At 38.5% G+C, this 14,382-nt stretch overlaps 1 protein-coding gene across 4 annotated transcripts in view; it reads left to right on the forward strand.

Annotated features, from left to right (window-relative positions):
• The first annotated feature begins 525 nt into the window (after window positions 1-525).
• The window catches only part of LOC129270716 (WD repeat domain phosphoinositide-interacting protein 4-like), a 28,897-nt gene continuing 15,040 nt past the window's right edge, over window positions 526-14,382 (forward strand). Inside the window, exons 1-3 of one of the 4 annotated variants that reach the window (XM_064106458.1) lie at window positions 526-672; window positions 10,436-10,593; window positions 11,284-11,358. In XM_064106458.1, the coding sequence (XP_063962528.1) occupies window positions 10,548-10,593; window positions 11,284-11,358 (121 nt within the window). In that variant the 5' untranslated portion in view covers window positions 526-672; window positions 10,436-10,547. The remainder of the gene's footprint in view (window positions 673-10,435; window positions 10,594-11,283; window positions 11,359-14,382) is intronic. The other 3 variants (XR_010295073.1, XM_064106459.1, XR_010295074.1) reach the window with 3 other exon arrangements.

The following is a 14,382-nucleotide window of genomic DNA, read 5'->3' on the forward strand; positions in this document are numbered from 1 at the left end:
TGGATCCGCCTATGGGGAGAAGGGGCGGGAAAATTTGACAAGCAGAAAAAGGTTATTATCCCAAAAGTACGGTCATCTCGTCCCATCTCGTCCCAAAATACATGTTTTATTTCGATTTAGAATGATGTATTTCGTACCATCATAAGAGACAAAAAATAGTAGGGGGACATTTGATATTGTGTCCCCCTACCCCCTACTATTTTGAGTAGGGGGGACACGTACGTCCCCTGTCCCCCCTGGGATTTCCGCCCATGTATCGCACTAAGCTGTGGAAATAGTAGTACAGGTAGAATGTACTCGCCCCGGGGTCCCGGTTACTTGTACTCTCGACCAGGACTAACAGAGACATATATTTCCGGGGCTTTTCCGGGGGATTCTTTTTTTTTAAAGAAACGGACCCATGTTAGTATTTTGTTAACTGCATGTGGCAGCTTATGCGCCTATGTACATGTAATGTACTTCAATTCATGGTACACATATGTCTTCTTCTTCTTCTGTCGATCGTAGAGGGCGACCTATCAAAACATTGCGAAACTCAAAGTTAGTGAAGCCACGCCACGCCTCGCCTCGGTCGGAAATTCGATTGGAAATCATCGAACCAACCAAAATTTTAAGCCAGAAATTGAATTTTATTTTGAACTCAGTTCAAGAGTTAAACGACAGTTGTTGGAGGTTCGTTTGTCATTGCTTATTTTTTGTAATTTAAGGATCCAATAGTTACTATTTTCTGTCTTTGTCTTGTCTTGTCTTGTCTTGTCTTCTTGGGTTAAGTTTACCGCGGCAGCCCGAACACGTTAACCAGATCCTACCGTGTATTTGACCATGGCATAAGTCTTGTCGAGGTCCCCGGGCGCGGGGCAAGGGGGCATTATCGTGATCCAAGTCCCCGGTGACTCGGATCCACTGACAATTTTTCACAACGTAAAACTTGTCCTACCTGTCTCTACCAATTAACCTCGTAGTTGTGTGTTACTTGTCTCTTTTCAGTCTCCACTTTATTGGCGTAATAAATCAGAATTTGCATCATTCTCTATAGACCAAAAGCTTCGGTCTCTGTAAAAGACTGTAGACAGCTGGCAGCCGTCTGTTTCGAGGAGTTTTTTAACATTTTATTTTTTTTAAATTTCTCCTCATACACAGACGGCTCGCTAGCGTGCAGCCACCATTAGGGGACTTGCAATGCAAAATCCCCCCGTCGGGGCTCTTCAATTTTTGTCTTTAATGAGTAAAAATTTTGAAAATTCACGCGACCAAAATGCAAATTAATATTCCCTCTTGGCATCAATTGCCAAAAAACTGAGAAAAATCAAGTTAAAAGGAACAAAAACAGTGACTTACCTCGGGTGTCGCGCAAATTCACTTAACCGTTTTATCCGATCTTAAGTACATAAACATATGGCCATTGAGTCCCCTGTACAGATCGCGCTAGAACTTCGGTCTCTGTATTTGGTGAGTGAAGCCAACGGAGTTCAGCTGAACAACCAACATAACAGAGACCGAAGCTTTTGGTCTACGGTCTCTGTTATGTTGGTTGTTCAGCTGAACTCCGTTGGCTTCACTCACCAAATACAGAGACCGAAGTTCTAGCGCGATCTGTACAGGGGACCCAATGGCCATATGTTTATGTACTTAAGATCGGATAAAACGGGGAAGTGAATTTGCGCGACAGCCGAGGTAAGTCACTGTTTTTGTTCCTTTTAACTTGATTTTCTCCGTTTTTTGGCAATTGATGCCAAGAGGGAATACTAATTTGCATTTTGGTCGCGTGAATTTTCAAAAATTTTATTCATTAAAGACAAAAATTGAAGAGCCTTGACGGGGGGATTTTGCATTGCAAGTCCCCTAATGGTGGCTGCACGCTAGCGAGCCGTCTGTGTATGAGGAGAAATTAAAAAAAAAAAAAAAATGTTAAAAAACTCCTCGAAACAGACGGCTGCCAGCTGTCTACATTCTCTATTGCTTTACTTTAGTTCGTAAACTATTACTTTTCATATAAATAAATCAGGATTATATTCATCTTTTTATGTTTCTTACAATATCAAATTTGCTTTATTTCGTTTACGTTTTTACTAAATAAATCAATAAGCCCTATATAATCCTCTTCAGTCTCAATTGCTTTATTTCGTTGATTCCTTATTTACTAAATAAATCAGAATTGCATCTACTTCTTTTCAATCTATATTGCTTTATTCCGTAAACTAGTACTTTTCATATAAATAAATCAGGATTATATTCATCTTTTTTATGTTTCTCACAATATAAAATTTGCTTTATTTCGTCTACGTTTTTACTAAATAAATCAATAGGCCCTAGATCCCTCTTCAGTCTCCATTGCCATTGGCTTGCTTTATTTCGTTGATTCCTAATTTACTAAATAAATCAGGATTGCATCTACCGTACTTCTTTTTCAGTCCTTATAGCTTTATTTCGTCATACTTTTTATGCTAAATAAATCTCTTTTCATATATGGTATGTTTCTTATGATTTTGCTTTATTTCGTCTATCACGTTTTTACTAAATAAATCAAATTGCATCTCCCTCTTAACAGTCTCCATTGCTTTATTTCGTTAGGTAAAAAGAATGTCTGCATAATTACTCCTCGTGATCCAAGTCCCCCCTCTAAAATAAAAAGGCAATTAACCCCGTTGATATTCATCTACCCCTCATTTCCCTCCTCTTCAAAACCACTCTGCCACTTTTAGACAGTTTCCTAGAGATGATAAATGAATATTTTCGATAATAAGAATCATTAAAATCAATGAAAATCACATTAAAAACACTATTTAACTGTCTTATTACTCCTCGTGATCCGAGTCCCCTTCCCGTGTTAAGACTGTCCAATTTCTCATAGGAGGGGACTTGGATAACGAGGAGTACTATTACTCGTTATCCAAGTCCCCTCTCCTAAAAATACAAAACGGCAATTAACCCGTTGATATTCATCTACCCCTCATTTCCCTCCTCTTCAAAACCACTCTGCCACTTTTAGACAGTTTCCTAGAGATGATAAATGAATATTTTCGATAATAAGAATCATTAAAATCAATGAAAATCACATTAAAAACACTATTTAACTGTCTTATTACTCCTCGTGATCCAAGTCCCCTTCCCGTGTTAAGACTGTCCAATTTCTCATAGGAGGGGACTTGGATAACGAGGAGTACTATTACTCGTGATCCAAGTCCCCTCTCCTAAAAATACAAAACGGCAATTAACCCGTTGATATTCATCTACCCCTCATTTCCCTCCTCTTCAAAACCACTCTGCCACTTTTAGACAGTTTCCTAGAGATGATAAATGACTATTTTCGATAATAAGAATCCTTAAAATCAATGAAAATCACATTAAAAACACTATTTAACTGTCTTATTACTCCTCGTGATCCGAGTCCCCTTCCCGTGTTAAGACTGTCCAATTTCTCATAGGAGGGGACTTGGATAACAAGGAGTACTATTACTCGTGATCCAAGTCCCCTCTCCTAAAAATACAAAACGGCAATTAACCCGTTGATATTCATCTACCCCTCATTTCCCTCCTCTTCAAAACCACTCTGCCACTTTTAGACAGTTTCCTAGAGATGATAAATGAATATTTTCGATAATAAGAATCCTTAAAATCAATGAAAATCACATTAAAAACACTATTTAACTGTCTAATTACTCCTCGTGATCCGAGTCCCCTTCCCGTGTTAAGACTGTCCAATTTCTCATAGGAGGGGACTTGGATAACGAGGAGTACTATATTACTCGTGATCCAAGTCCCCTCTCCTAAAAATACAAAACGGCAATTAACCCGTTGATATTCATCTACCCCTCATTTCCCTCCTCTTCAAAACCACTCTGCCACTTTTAGACAGTTTCCTAGAGATGATAAATGACTATTTTCGATAATAAGAATCCTTAAAATCAATGAAAATCACATTAAAAACACTATTTAACTGTCTAATTACTCCTCGTGATCCGAGTCCCCTTCCCGTGTTAAGACTGTCCAATTTCTCATAGGAGGGGACTTGGATAACGAGGAGTACTATATTACTCGTGATCCAAGTCCCCTCTCCTAAAAATACAAAACGGCAATTAACCCGTTGATATTCATCTACCCCTCATTTCCCTCCTCTTTAAAACCACTCTGCCACTTTTAGACAGTTTCCTAGAGATGATAAATGAATATTTTCGATAATAAGAATCCTTAAAATCAATGAAAATCACATTAAAAACACTATTTAACTGTCTAATTACTCCTCGTGATCCGAGTCCCCTTCCCGTGTTAAGACTGGCCAATTTCTCATAGGAGGGGACTTGGATAACGAGGAGTACTATTACTCGTGATCCAAGTCCCCTCTCCTAAAAATACAAAACGGCAATTAACCCGTTGATATTCATCTACCCCTCATTTCCCTCCTCTTCAAAACCACTCTGCCACTTTTAGACAGTTTCCTAGAGATGATAAATTAATATTTTCGATAATAAGAATCCTTAAAATCAATGAAAATCACATTAAAAACACTATTTAACTGTCTAATTACTCCTCGTGATCCGAGTCCCCTTCCCGTGTTAAGACTGGCCAATTTCTCATAGGAGGGGACTTGGATAACGAGGAGTACTATTACTCGTTATCCGAGTCCCCTCCTATGAGAAATTGGCAGTCTCAACACGGGAAGGGGACTCGGATCACGAGGAGTAATTAGACAGTTAAATAGTGTTTTTAATGTGATTAATTTTGTTTTATTTAGTGTTTTTGATCATTGTTTCATCAACTTGGAAGAATATACAGCCACAGGAGAGAAAAGAAAAAGACTATTATTGTCGTTTGAAAAAGTGTCCGAGTCATTTGTTATTGTGTCAATGGGAAAACGTGTGGTGGAAGGAAGTCCCCGTTCAGTGAGAAGCTTTGCACCGCGAACAATAGATTTCTTTTGAAAATCTTCCAACCATGGATTCCATTGAAAGTTTGCTGATATTTGAGGTGTGTCTCAAGTTTGTCCCCAGTGACTTGGATGACGATAAGGCCGGCAAGGGTTAAGTCGGCATTAACCCAGGGAACTCCCGCCCGCACAGCGGGCGGGAGCCTAGGAGCTTACCGTGTATTAGACCAAAAGCTTCAGTCTCTGTATTTTGGTTGTTCCGCTGAACTACGTTGGCTCCACTCACCATACATAGACTGAAGGGGATGGGGCCCCGTACCTACAGCCAACGTATAGTGAACTAGTGTTTTATAGATCGCGATTTAAAACTGTTTTTTAAGCAAAATTGAAAGTTTCATGGTTTCCATTATCAGGGAAATATAAATAACTTAAGTAATTGCATACCTTGGGCCGGAGTTATTGAAAAAAATCCTCTGGATGATTGAGAAATCTGTCATCTAAGACATTTTCACCTGACCTGACGGTTTTTCTTGCAAGTTGCCATCTTGAATGACGTCATTATCGTTATTAAATATTAACTTAATGTCTCGAATCGATATATCGCGATTATAACTAGTACTAGTACTGGTATAAGACTATAACTAGTATCGTTTATCTTCGGTTTCGCTCGCATATGGAGCAGATCGTATAATATCGAAAGCAATATCGATATCACATTCGTGATTGTTGACGCCCTCTCCGTTCGTTTGTAAATATTTCATAGATTGGCTGCCATTTTGACCATTTTTATCGTGTTCAACCCAATTAAACATCGGTAAAGTATAATTTTCATGCCTTTTTCATCTATATCTCTATATCGTTTAAAGTATTTTAATAATGGAATATCAAGTTTTAAAAGTTTGTTGTTTATACATCCTTAGATTGTAAATTCGATGTGTAAAATTACATCAAACTTTGGACTGTGAATTGACAAAACGGAGGGAGTGAGAACACATGCGAGCCCACACGAACACTCTACCGTCGGTAAATGGGGATTACAGTAAAATGTCAGAAATTGTTGAATAAATCCCCAGAAACGACGGTTATTCCTGTCTAACCGTGTATTTGACCATACTCATGGGACTAGCGTGATTTATGGTCTAAATATTTCTCCAAATGAATTGTGAAAACAGAAATTATGCATTTACCACGATTAGGCCTATATGGATGAAGGTCTAACGAGTGGCAGTTTCCTGACATCGAGGCACAGACTGGAACTTCAAAAAAACGAAAAGTTCTCTCCTTCTACCCCCGTCTTGATCGGCCATTTTGTTACTAATGTTAGTGTTACGATTCATAACAAAAATGGCCGATCGAGACGGGGGTAAAAGGAGAGAACTTTTCGTTTTTTTGAAGTTCCAGTCTGTGCCCACCCAAGGGTTCATTACATGCCGCCGCGCACAGAAAAATCAAGCCATAGAAGTCGTGTGTTGTGGACCCAAGAAGTGAGATCCCAGCACGCGCGACCCACTAGTTAGAAATCCACTGCCAAACGCGGTTCGTGGTGCGAGGTTAGTATACTAATACTAACCCAAGGCCCGTTCGGGCCACCAAAATCTTTGAATAATTTTTTTTGGTGGCCCGATATTAAAGTTTGGTGGCCCGAAAATATAAAGAAAAACATTAAAAATGAATAAATGGGTATAAATGGTTTAACCACTGTAAAAAAAAAATGAAAGAAAATAATAAAATGGCAAAAAAAAGTGTGAGAAAATTCCTTCCCTAAATTTGCCAAAATGTTGGAAAAATTCACATTTCATATTAATGAAATGCCTTCCCAAAGTATTTACTTTCTCAAGAGTTGTTTAAGAAATCATTTATAAACAAGAAAGAAAGTAACTGTTTGTTTATTTTTGGCTAGAAAAGAGCGGAAAAGACACAGCTTCGAAAGAAACCAAGTAAAAACATACATACAAATGCACATGTGGGACTGTGATGTACTCACCTATGTGTTTTTATGTATATCATTTTCATTTGGAAATCGGTCTTTTTGAGTCAAAAGAGAGGTCATGATTCCTCTTTTTAATGCTTGCAAATAATCAGGATACACCAGATTTTAGCAAAAAGGTCTGTAGAAGGGCATTTCATTGGTGTAAAATGTGACTTTGACTTGGATTTTCATAGTTCTGTGGAAGATTTCTTAGCAGCAACATTTCGTATCGCAGCTCCCTGAGTCTGAGTAGGCTGCTAACGCACAGCTGCTTCAAGCATGCAAAGCTCACGCCAGCCGGCCGGCGCAGCCGGCTGGATAAAAGCTACTTAATGCTATAGCGGTAGGCCAACTTTGTGTGTGTGTTTGTGTGTAGATCAACAAAAAGGGCGCATGACGAACTGGCTTGCAATTTGAATTGTAGAATGTTGATAAATGCGTGCAAAATGGGGAGAAAAATTGCGCTATTCTGAAAATTATTGGTTGCCCGATTCGGGCCACCAAAACTTAATATTTTTTCAATAATGGTTGCCCGAGGTGAATTTCTGGTGGCCCCGGGCCACCACTAATGTCGAGCCTTGACTAACCTCGCAATACGTGCCTTGATGTCAGGAAACTGCCACTCGTTAGACCTTCATCCATATAATCGTGGTAAGTGCATAATTTCTGTTTTCACAATTCATTTGGAGAAATATTTAGACCATAAATCACGCTAGTCCCGTGAGTATGGTCAAATACAGGGTATGCCCCTGGGCTCCGGCCCGCACTCCCTGGGTTACACCCAAGGGTTCATTACATGCCGCCGCGCACAGAAAATTCAAGCCATAGAAGTCGTGTGTTGTGGACCCAAGAAGTGAGATCCCAGCACGCGCGACCCACTAGTTAGAAATCCACTGCCAAACGCGGTTCGTGGTGCGAGGTTAGTATACTAATACTAACCTCGCAATACGTGTGAGTGCCTTGGTTAAGTCGGCATATGCAGACTTGCTGTATTGGCGCGTTGCGAATGCACCGCATATGCACAAGCGCTAGCCCGACCAGGCCAGACCCCGTGCTCTGGAGCACGGCGCCTGGACTGGTAACCCAGAAGAGAGCTCCGGCCCGCGAAACACGTAGCTTTCTTAGACTATAGTATACTATAGCGAAACTAGATACCCTTTTTTCATTATTTTAGTGTTTTTGACACCCTTATTATGTTACGTACGTGGTTCACGTACGTAACATGCCCTACCTTGAAAAAGACATCCTTTTTACATGTTTTTTTGGTCGCGCATGGTATCCACTCGTCAATGTATTTGTTAGACCAAAAGCTTTTTTTTTTATTAATCACCTTTTATTCGCAAAAAAGGGAATCAAATACAATAATATGCCCAGGTTATCAGTTCTAAACGAACGAAATACAGGGCAACATAAATTGAATACAGTATAGGTATACATAAACAAACATAAAGCAAGAGATGATAATTATTTACATATCAAACGCGTCAATTCGATTCAAAACAAAATTTATACCTAGAGTGGTGAGAAGGGGGAAGGAGGGGATGTGCTATCCTGTGGTTTAACTTAGGTTGTTGTGATTTTAAAATGAGGTCATTGTACTAACATATGGTATTACAAAAATATATAAATTATGCAATTATAAATATATAAACAAATAAAGAGTAAATTCACATAAGTAAGCCTAGATCTTGAGTTTATATTTTGTATATATAAGAAATGTGATTTTGTTCCGCAAATTATGATATATTACAGTCTGGCATACATAAGTGAAACAAGAATGGTTGGAATAAAAAGAAATTACGGTGGGAAGAATGAGGAAGCAAGGGCTGATGGAAAAGAAATGGTGTAGAAAAGGTTTGGAAGAAGAGAAGAAATAGGAAAACGGGAGAAGGCCGGAAAATAGATAAAGAGGTAGAGAGGGGGTGAAGTATAAGGAAAAGGGAAAAGGAATCAGCCCTTACGCCATAATTATCTGAACAGCATAATAATGACAGAAAAAATTGCAAATATTTATCTTGAGATGTACAACAATCATATTGGGGAAATTCAGAATGAGATTTAGTGAAGAAGTGTCATGTCGGTCCACTGAGGTTCACTCTTTGCATTGTAGATTACGTATGAACCAATTAGTGCTAATTTACTCATTGTAAGGATAGTATCTTTGTATTTCCTTGAACCGGCGTGATGTAGAATTGTCTTAATTTGCTGTTTATTGTCTCTGGTAACCACCCCTCTACTTCCGACTTCAAAACATATCAGATGCGACTCATAATTCTTAGACATGATGTCCCTATTCAGTTGAACGTACCTCATTTGTTATTGTTATTTATGTTGGTTGTTCCGCTATACTCCGTTGGCTCCACTCACCAAATACAGAGACTGCCGTTCTAGCTCGATCTGTACAGGGACTCAATGGCCATATGTTTATGTATTATGTTCAGATAAAATGGAAGTGAAGTTGCGCGACAGCGGAAGTAAGTCACTGTTTTTCCCCCTTTTAAGTTTATATTTCCCCGTTTTGGTGCATTTCAGGCCAAAACGGAATAATAATCTTTATTTTGGTACAGTTCTTTTTATATATTTTTATGAAATAAAGACAAAAATCGATGAGCCCCGTCGGGGAGATTTTGCATTGTAAACCCCCTAATGGTGGCTTTACGATAGCGAGCCGTCTGTGTACGAGGAGAAATTATTAAAAAAAAACTCCTCGAAACAGACGGCTGCCAGCTGTCTAATGTATTGTAACTAATGTAAGTGGCCCCCGGGGCATCTATAATAAAGAGTTGGGCTTTCAGTTAACAAATACTAACACGTGTACCTTCGAGGTTGGGGTACCTAAAACATCCAATTTCAAAAAAAAAAGAAATCATGGACCCACATCAAGAATATACAAGTTCGCTAATCAGAAAAAGAACTTAAAGAAGTTTCCAGAACCTCAAAAGGCAGCGTTTATGTGATCGAAAGGGGGGCTAGCAACGTGCACTTCAGAATGTCCGCAGTGCGCGTGCACGGAGCTAGCTTGCTTGCCCCCTTTTCGATCCCATAATGCATTGCGGTTCTGATTAGCTATAAACCTTATTATATGGATGAAGTTTAACGGACTGCAGACTCCTAACTAAGTCCTGACATCGAGGCAGCTAGTGCGCCCTAGTACTAGTAGACCTAGTCCCTCAAAAAATGGGGGAAAAGGCCGCGTTCGTTCACTCGCTTTCAAAATTGCAAACTGAAGCTTTTGGTCTAGTGGGATCGCATCCTGAATCCGGGTCTACATGACACTGCTAAAAACCTGTTGTGTGTTTCATTTTTATAATCTTTGAATAGAAAACTAAGAGCTGATGATCGATGAGCTAACAGCTCTCCACATAAACAAGTAGTGTTCCAAGATGAAATCTGCATTCAAAACTTCAAATAATATAGTACTATAGTCTACAAGTATTTGGTACTTTTATTTTTTTACAATAAATAGACAAACAAAAATGAAACAATGTAGATCTAGTCGTAATCTGCAAAACAATAATGCATCAAGTAATACACTTTTAGAAGAATAATGATCTTTATACAAATTTAACTTTATTCTGTTCATTCTTTATCATCATATATAGACCCTATAGACTGGTAAGTTAGAGGGAGCCCTACATGTATGTGCATCAAATAGAAAAGCTTGGAAGAAAAACCTGATACCATCGACCTACCCAATAGACCTAGTTGATCGTCATGGCAACCAGAGGCATACTCTCACTACGATTCAACCAAGACCAAGGTAAGGAATGTGATTCGAATTATTTTTTTGTTTCCTCAATCGTAAACCTCCAACTTCTATGCCTTGTTGAACAAAGAGTTCTGTTTAAGCGCACCCCAAAAATCAAGTGGAAGTCCCTAATCTGCATGAGTCATTGCTTAAAAACAAGTTGTATTCGATTTTACTCTTTCTAAAAAAAAGACCCTTGATTTGTCAAATAATGGGCTATGCTGACCCTACATGATAAAAAACATTAAAAAAAATAAACATGTAGCGTGGGCGCGTCGTGGTCTAGTGGTTCTGACTCTCGCCTTTCAAACAGAGGGTCGTGGGTTCGAATCTTAGCCATGGCGTGTTTTCCTTCAGCAACAAATTTATCCACACTGCTGCACTCGACCCAGATGAGGTAAATGGGTACCGGCAGGAAGTAATTCCTCAAAAAGCTGTGCCCACCAGAATCGGTAGACCAACTTAGCCGGGGTATATCGGAGTGCCTTGAGCACCTAGCAAGGTGGATGCTGTGTGCCAAAGGTTGGGAAGAAAAGAGAGGGGTTCAGGACTTTACAGGGTGAACATGCTTAATGCTTTTTAGATTGTATATATTGTGATATTCCAACTCCTTTGCCATTGTCATGGACTCCACCCATTTTTTGTTGTGACTCTCCATTTTTACAGTAATTCCTTAAATTCTTGTTTATTTATTGCCTTCAGGTTGCTTCAGCTGTGGGACCGAGACTGGTCTCAGGATCTATAATGCAGATCCTCTTGCTCTCAAGCTGAGATTAGGTGAGATCTCTTTTTAAAGGGGAATCCAGCCTTGGCCATTGAATGATGGGTTGGGAAGGAGAAAAATAAATTAAACAGAATGGTGAAAGTTTGAAAGAAATCGGACAAGCAATAAGAAAGTTATAGCTGCTTTCAAATTGAGATCACTAATACTATGTAGATTTCAAATTGGCAACTGGGTAAGTAAATTATGACAAGGGGCAAGGACAACTTTCCCATAGGCCATGTACTTTATTATCAGGGATTTGTGGTTTTCTCGTAAGTACCCATTCCCCTGGGGTAGTAATCTAAATATAACCCAGGTAGTATATTGTTTTATGTCGTCATGAAAGAAAAATATAATTTGAAATAAAACTTTTGGGAAAAATGACATTTTAGCCATAATATGTATTGGAGTAGATGGAAGAGTAGTCCTTGCCTTACATCACTATGACATCCCATATGCGGCCAATTTGAAGTCTCCATGGGTATAGTGATTACCAATATTTACAACTTTTAAAAATTCATAACTTTCTTGTTGTTTGTCCAATATTGTTCAAACTTTCACCTATCAACTTGTCTGATTTTTCTTTTTCTTATAAAAACAAGTTTTTATTTGGGTTGGATTCCCCTTTAAGCCCCCATCACACTTATTCCGAATCAAGCAGAATTGGCCTGAATGAAAGGGCTATTGTTTGACCACCAATTGGTCATTTAAATCTACTTCCAACATCGTTCGAGAATACCCCTCGAATGTTTTGAACATGACCAAAACCTTCGGGACGGCCAAAAGAAATGACAAAAATATTTCGAGTGCACTCGGAATGCAGTCAGAATATTTAGAATGCCCCTAGAATGTCCAAGAACGTAGCACGAATTATCAATCTGACTCCATTGCGGTTCATTTTGACTAGTGTATGATGATACACCTGGTCAATTTACTGAATTTCATCTCCAGTTTGATGAATTCATAAGTTCCTCCCAAAAATTTATAGATTTTTTGAATATTTTTTCTTTCCAGCTTCTGCTCGATTCCTGCTGATTCCGAATAAGTGTGACGGGGGTATTAGCAAATGTTGGCACATGACTGGGATGACCATCCATATACTTTATTGACTATAAAATAAATGTCATTATTATCAGAGATACAGATTTAATTAATGTCATAAGACGAAAAGAAAAAACAGGACATGAGTGCTGGATAAGTTTCTCAGTCATTTTGGTTGCCTTGAGGTAGAGTCGAAATCTAAATTTCATAGATTATGAATCTCATTTTGAAAAAGCGTCTGAATGAAACATCGAGTATTATTTGAAGTTTGATTAGGGGCATAGGAAAAGTGCCTCTATAATGTTGAAACGGAAAAACCGTTAAGCACAAGGAAGGGTCACAAGTCGTACGCTAAATTGTGTGTAATCCAATAAATATTATATAGCATATATGAGACGCCGATTATCTAGTTGCCTATTCAATGGCGCATCTATCACCCCGGCATTAGCTCCAGCTGCTAAAGGCACTCGGAGCATTCAAGTAATTAATCTTGCTGGGTACCAGGGCTCGAAATTGGTGGCGGTCCGGGGGCAATTGACCGCCTAAAGCTCCGTCGGGCACCCTAAAAGTCGGGTAATATTGCCCGGGCTGACCACCAGAAAAAATAAATGTAGATAACCGAAAATGAGTAGGTCTAAAACGATTGAAACCTCTCTCATGCAGAGAGTTTAAACTTATATTTTGTTGCTTAAGTGCTTACAACAATGATAACAATTGCATTAAGATACTTGATACAGGTTTGAAAATGATACAGAGGCAATTTGTCAAAAAAATGAACAATGATCGACTGTATTGTATTCACTGTTAAACACCAACTTCAAAGAGCTCCGAATAAATCTTAACCCATCCGGCCTTCCCCTCGATACACAGTGTACATGTGGGCAATTCCACAGGTTGGTGGACATGAGCTTAAAAATTAAAATTCAATATTTTCTTGAATTTGTTTATACTTTAAGTCCTTCATGCATGATAGTTTCAGGAACAAGAAATAAAAAGTTTATTTTCATATGTATACTTTGGAAAAAAATGGTCAAAAGTTGTGTCTTCCATTCTGTACCAAAATACAAGAAAAATAGTGAAAATGAAATATGCCTTATTACCATTTTGTTATTGCAACAACATACCACTTTATATATTTCTGAAGTTTAGAAGAGTCAAATCACCTAAAATACACAACAGCTTTTCAAGTAAATTTGTAGTACTCATTCAAAAATGAATATTGCAACCTGCTCAGGTGATGTAACGTGAGTAACCGAAAAAACTGACTTTGTTTTCTGAGAGAAAAATTCTTCACAGTTAATTGGTGGGATTTTAAATTCTCTTCCTTCAAACAATCTTTGACACAGTGATGACTATCAAAATCATTAAAAAGTACAATTTTTTTATAAAAATGATGAAGAAAAACTGTAATGTGAGTAACCTTGTAACGTGAGTAACCATCATGTAATGTGAGTAACCAGTAAAAATCATGCAGTGAGGTAATATTTTCAGTGGGATGTCAAGTTTTAAGTCTCATGGTGAGTTGTGAAGTTATTTTTGATTAATTAAAAGCAAAATGAGGGTACACCTCTTTGATGTGACTCTTAGTTCATCAAAATATCAGTGGTCATACAATCACACAAAAAATTGAATATTAGTAGAAGTATTCACAATGTGAGAGTGCATTAGTAAGACTTGGTTTCGATTAACCAAACTTTAAAGAGTGTTCGAACAACACATTGAATGACCTTACCTGTAACCCTATCTAGGCTGGGGTATTTTGGGAGTTAATATGGCCCGGGGGGGGGGGGGGGTGGGGCCTCCCCCCCCCCCTTGAGATCTCGGCCATTGGCCGCACGATCACGCCGAAAATTTGCACGCAGGTTGTCTTGGACATAATCTACAATACTATATAGTAATTTATTTCATGCAAATTGGTATGAAGCAATTATGCTAATTTATGCATAATTAGTAAGCAAAATCATACTTTTCCCTCTTACTCCCTAATAAAGCTCCAA

Source organism: Lytechinus pictus, chromosome 11, assembly GCF_037042905.1.
Source record: "Lytechinus pictus isolate F3 Inbred chromosome 11, Lp3.0, whole genome shotgun sequence".
Classification (NCBI taxonomy): domain Eukaryota; kingdom Metazoa; phylum Echinodermata; class Echinoidea; order Temnopleuroida; family Toxopneustidae; genus Lytechinus; species Lytechinus pictus.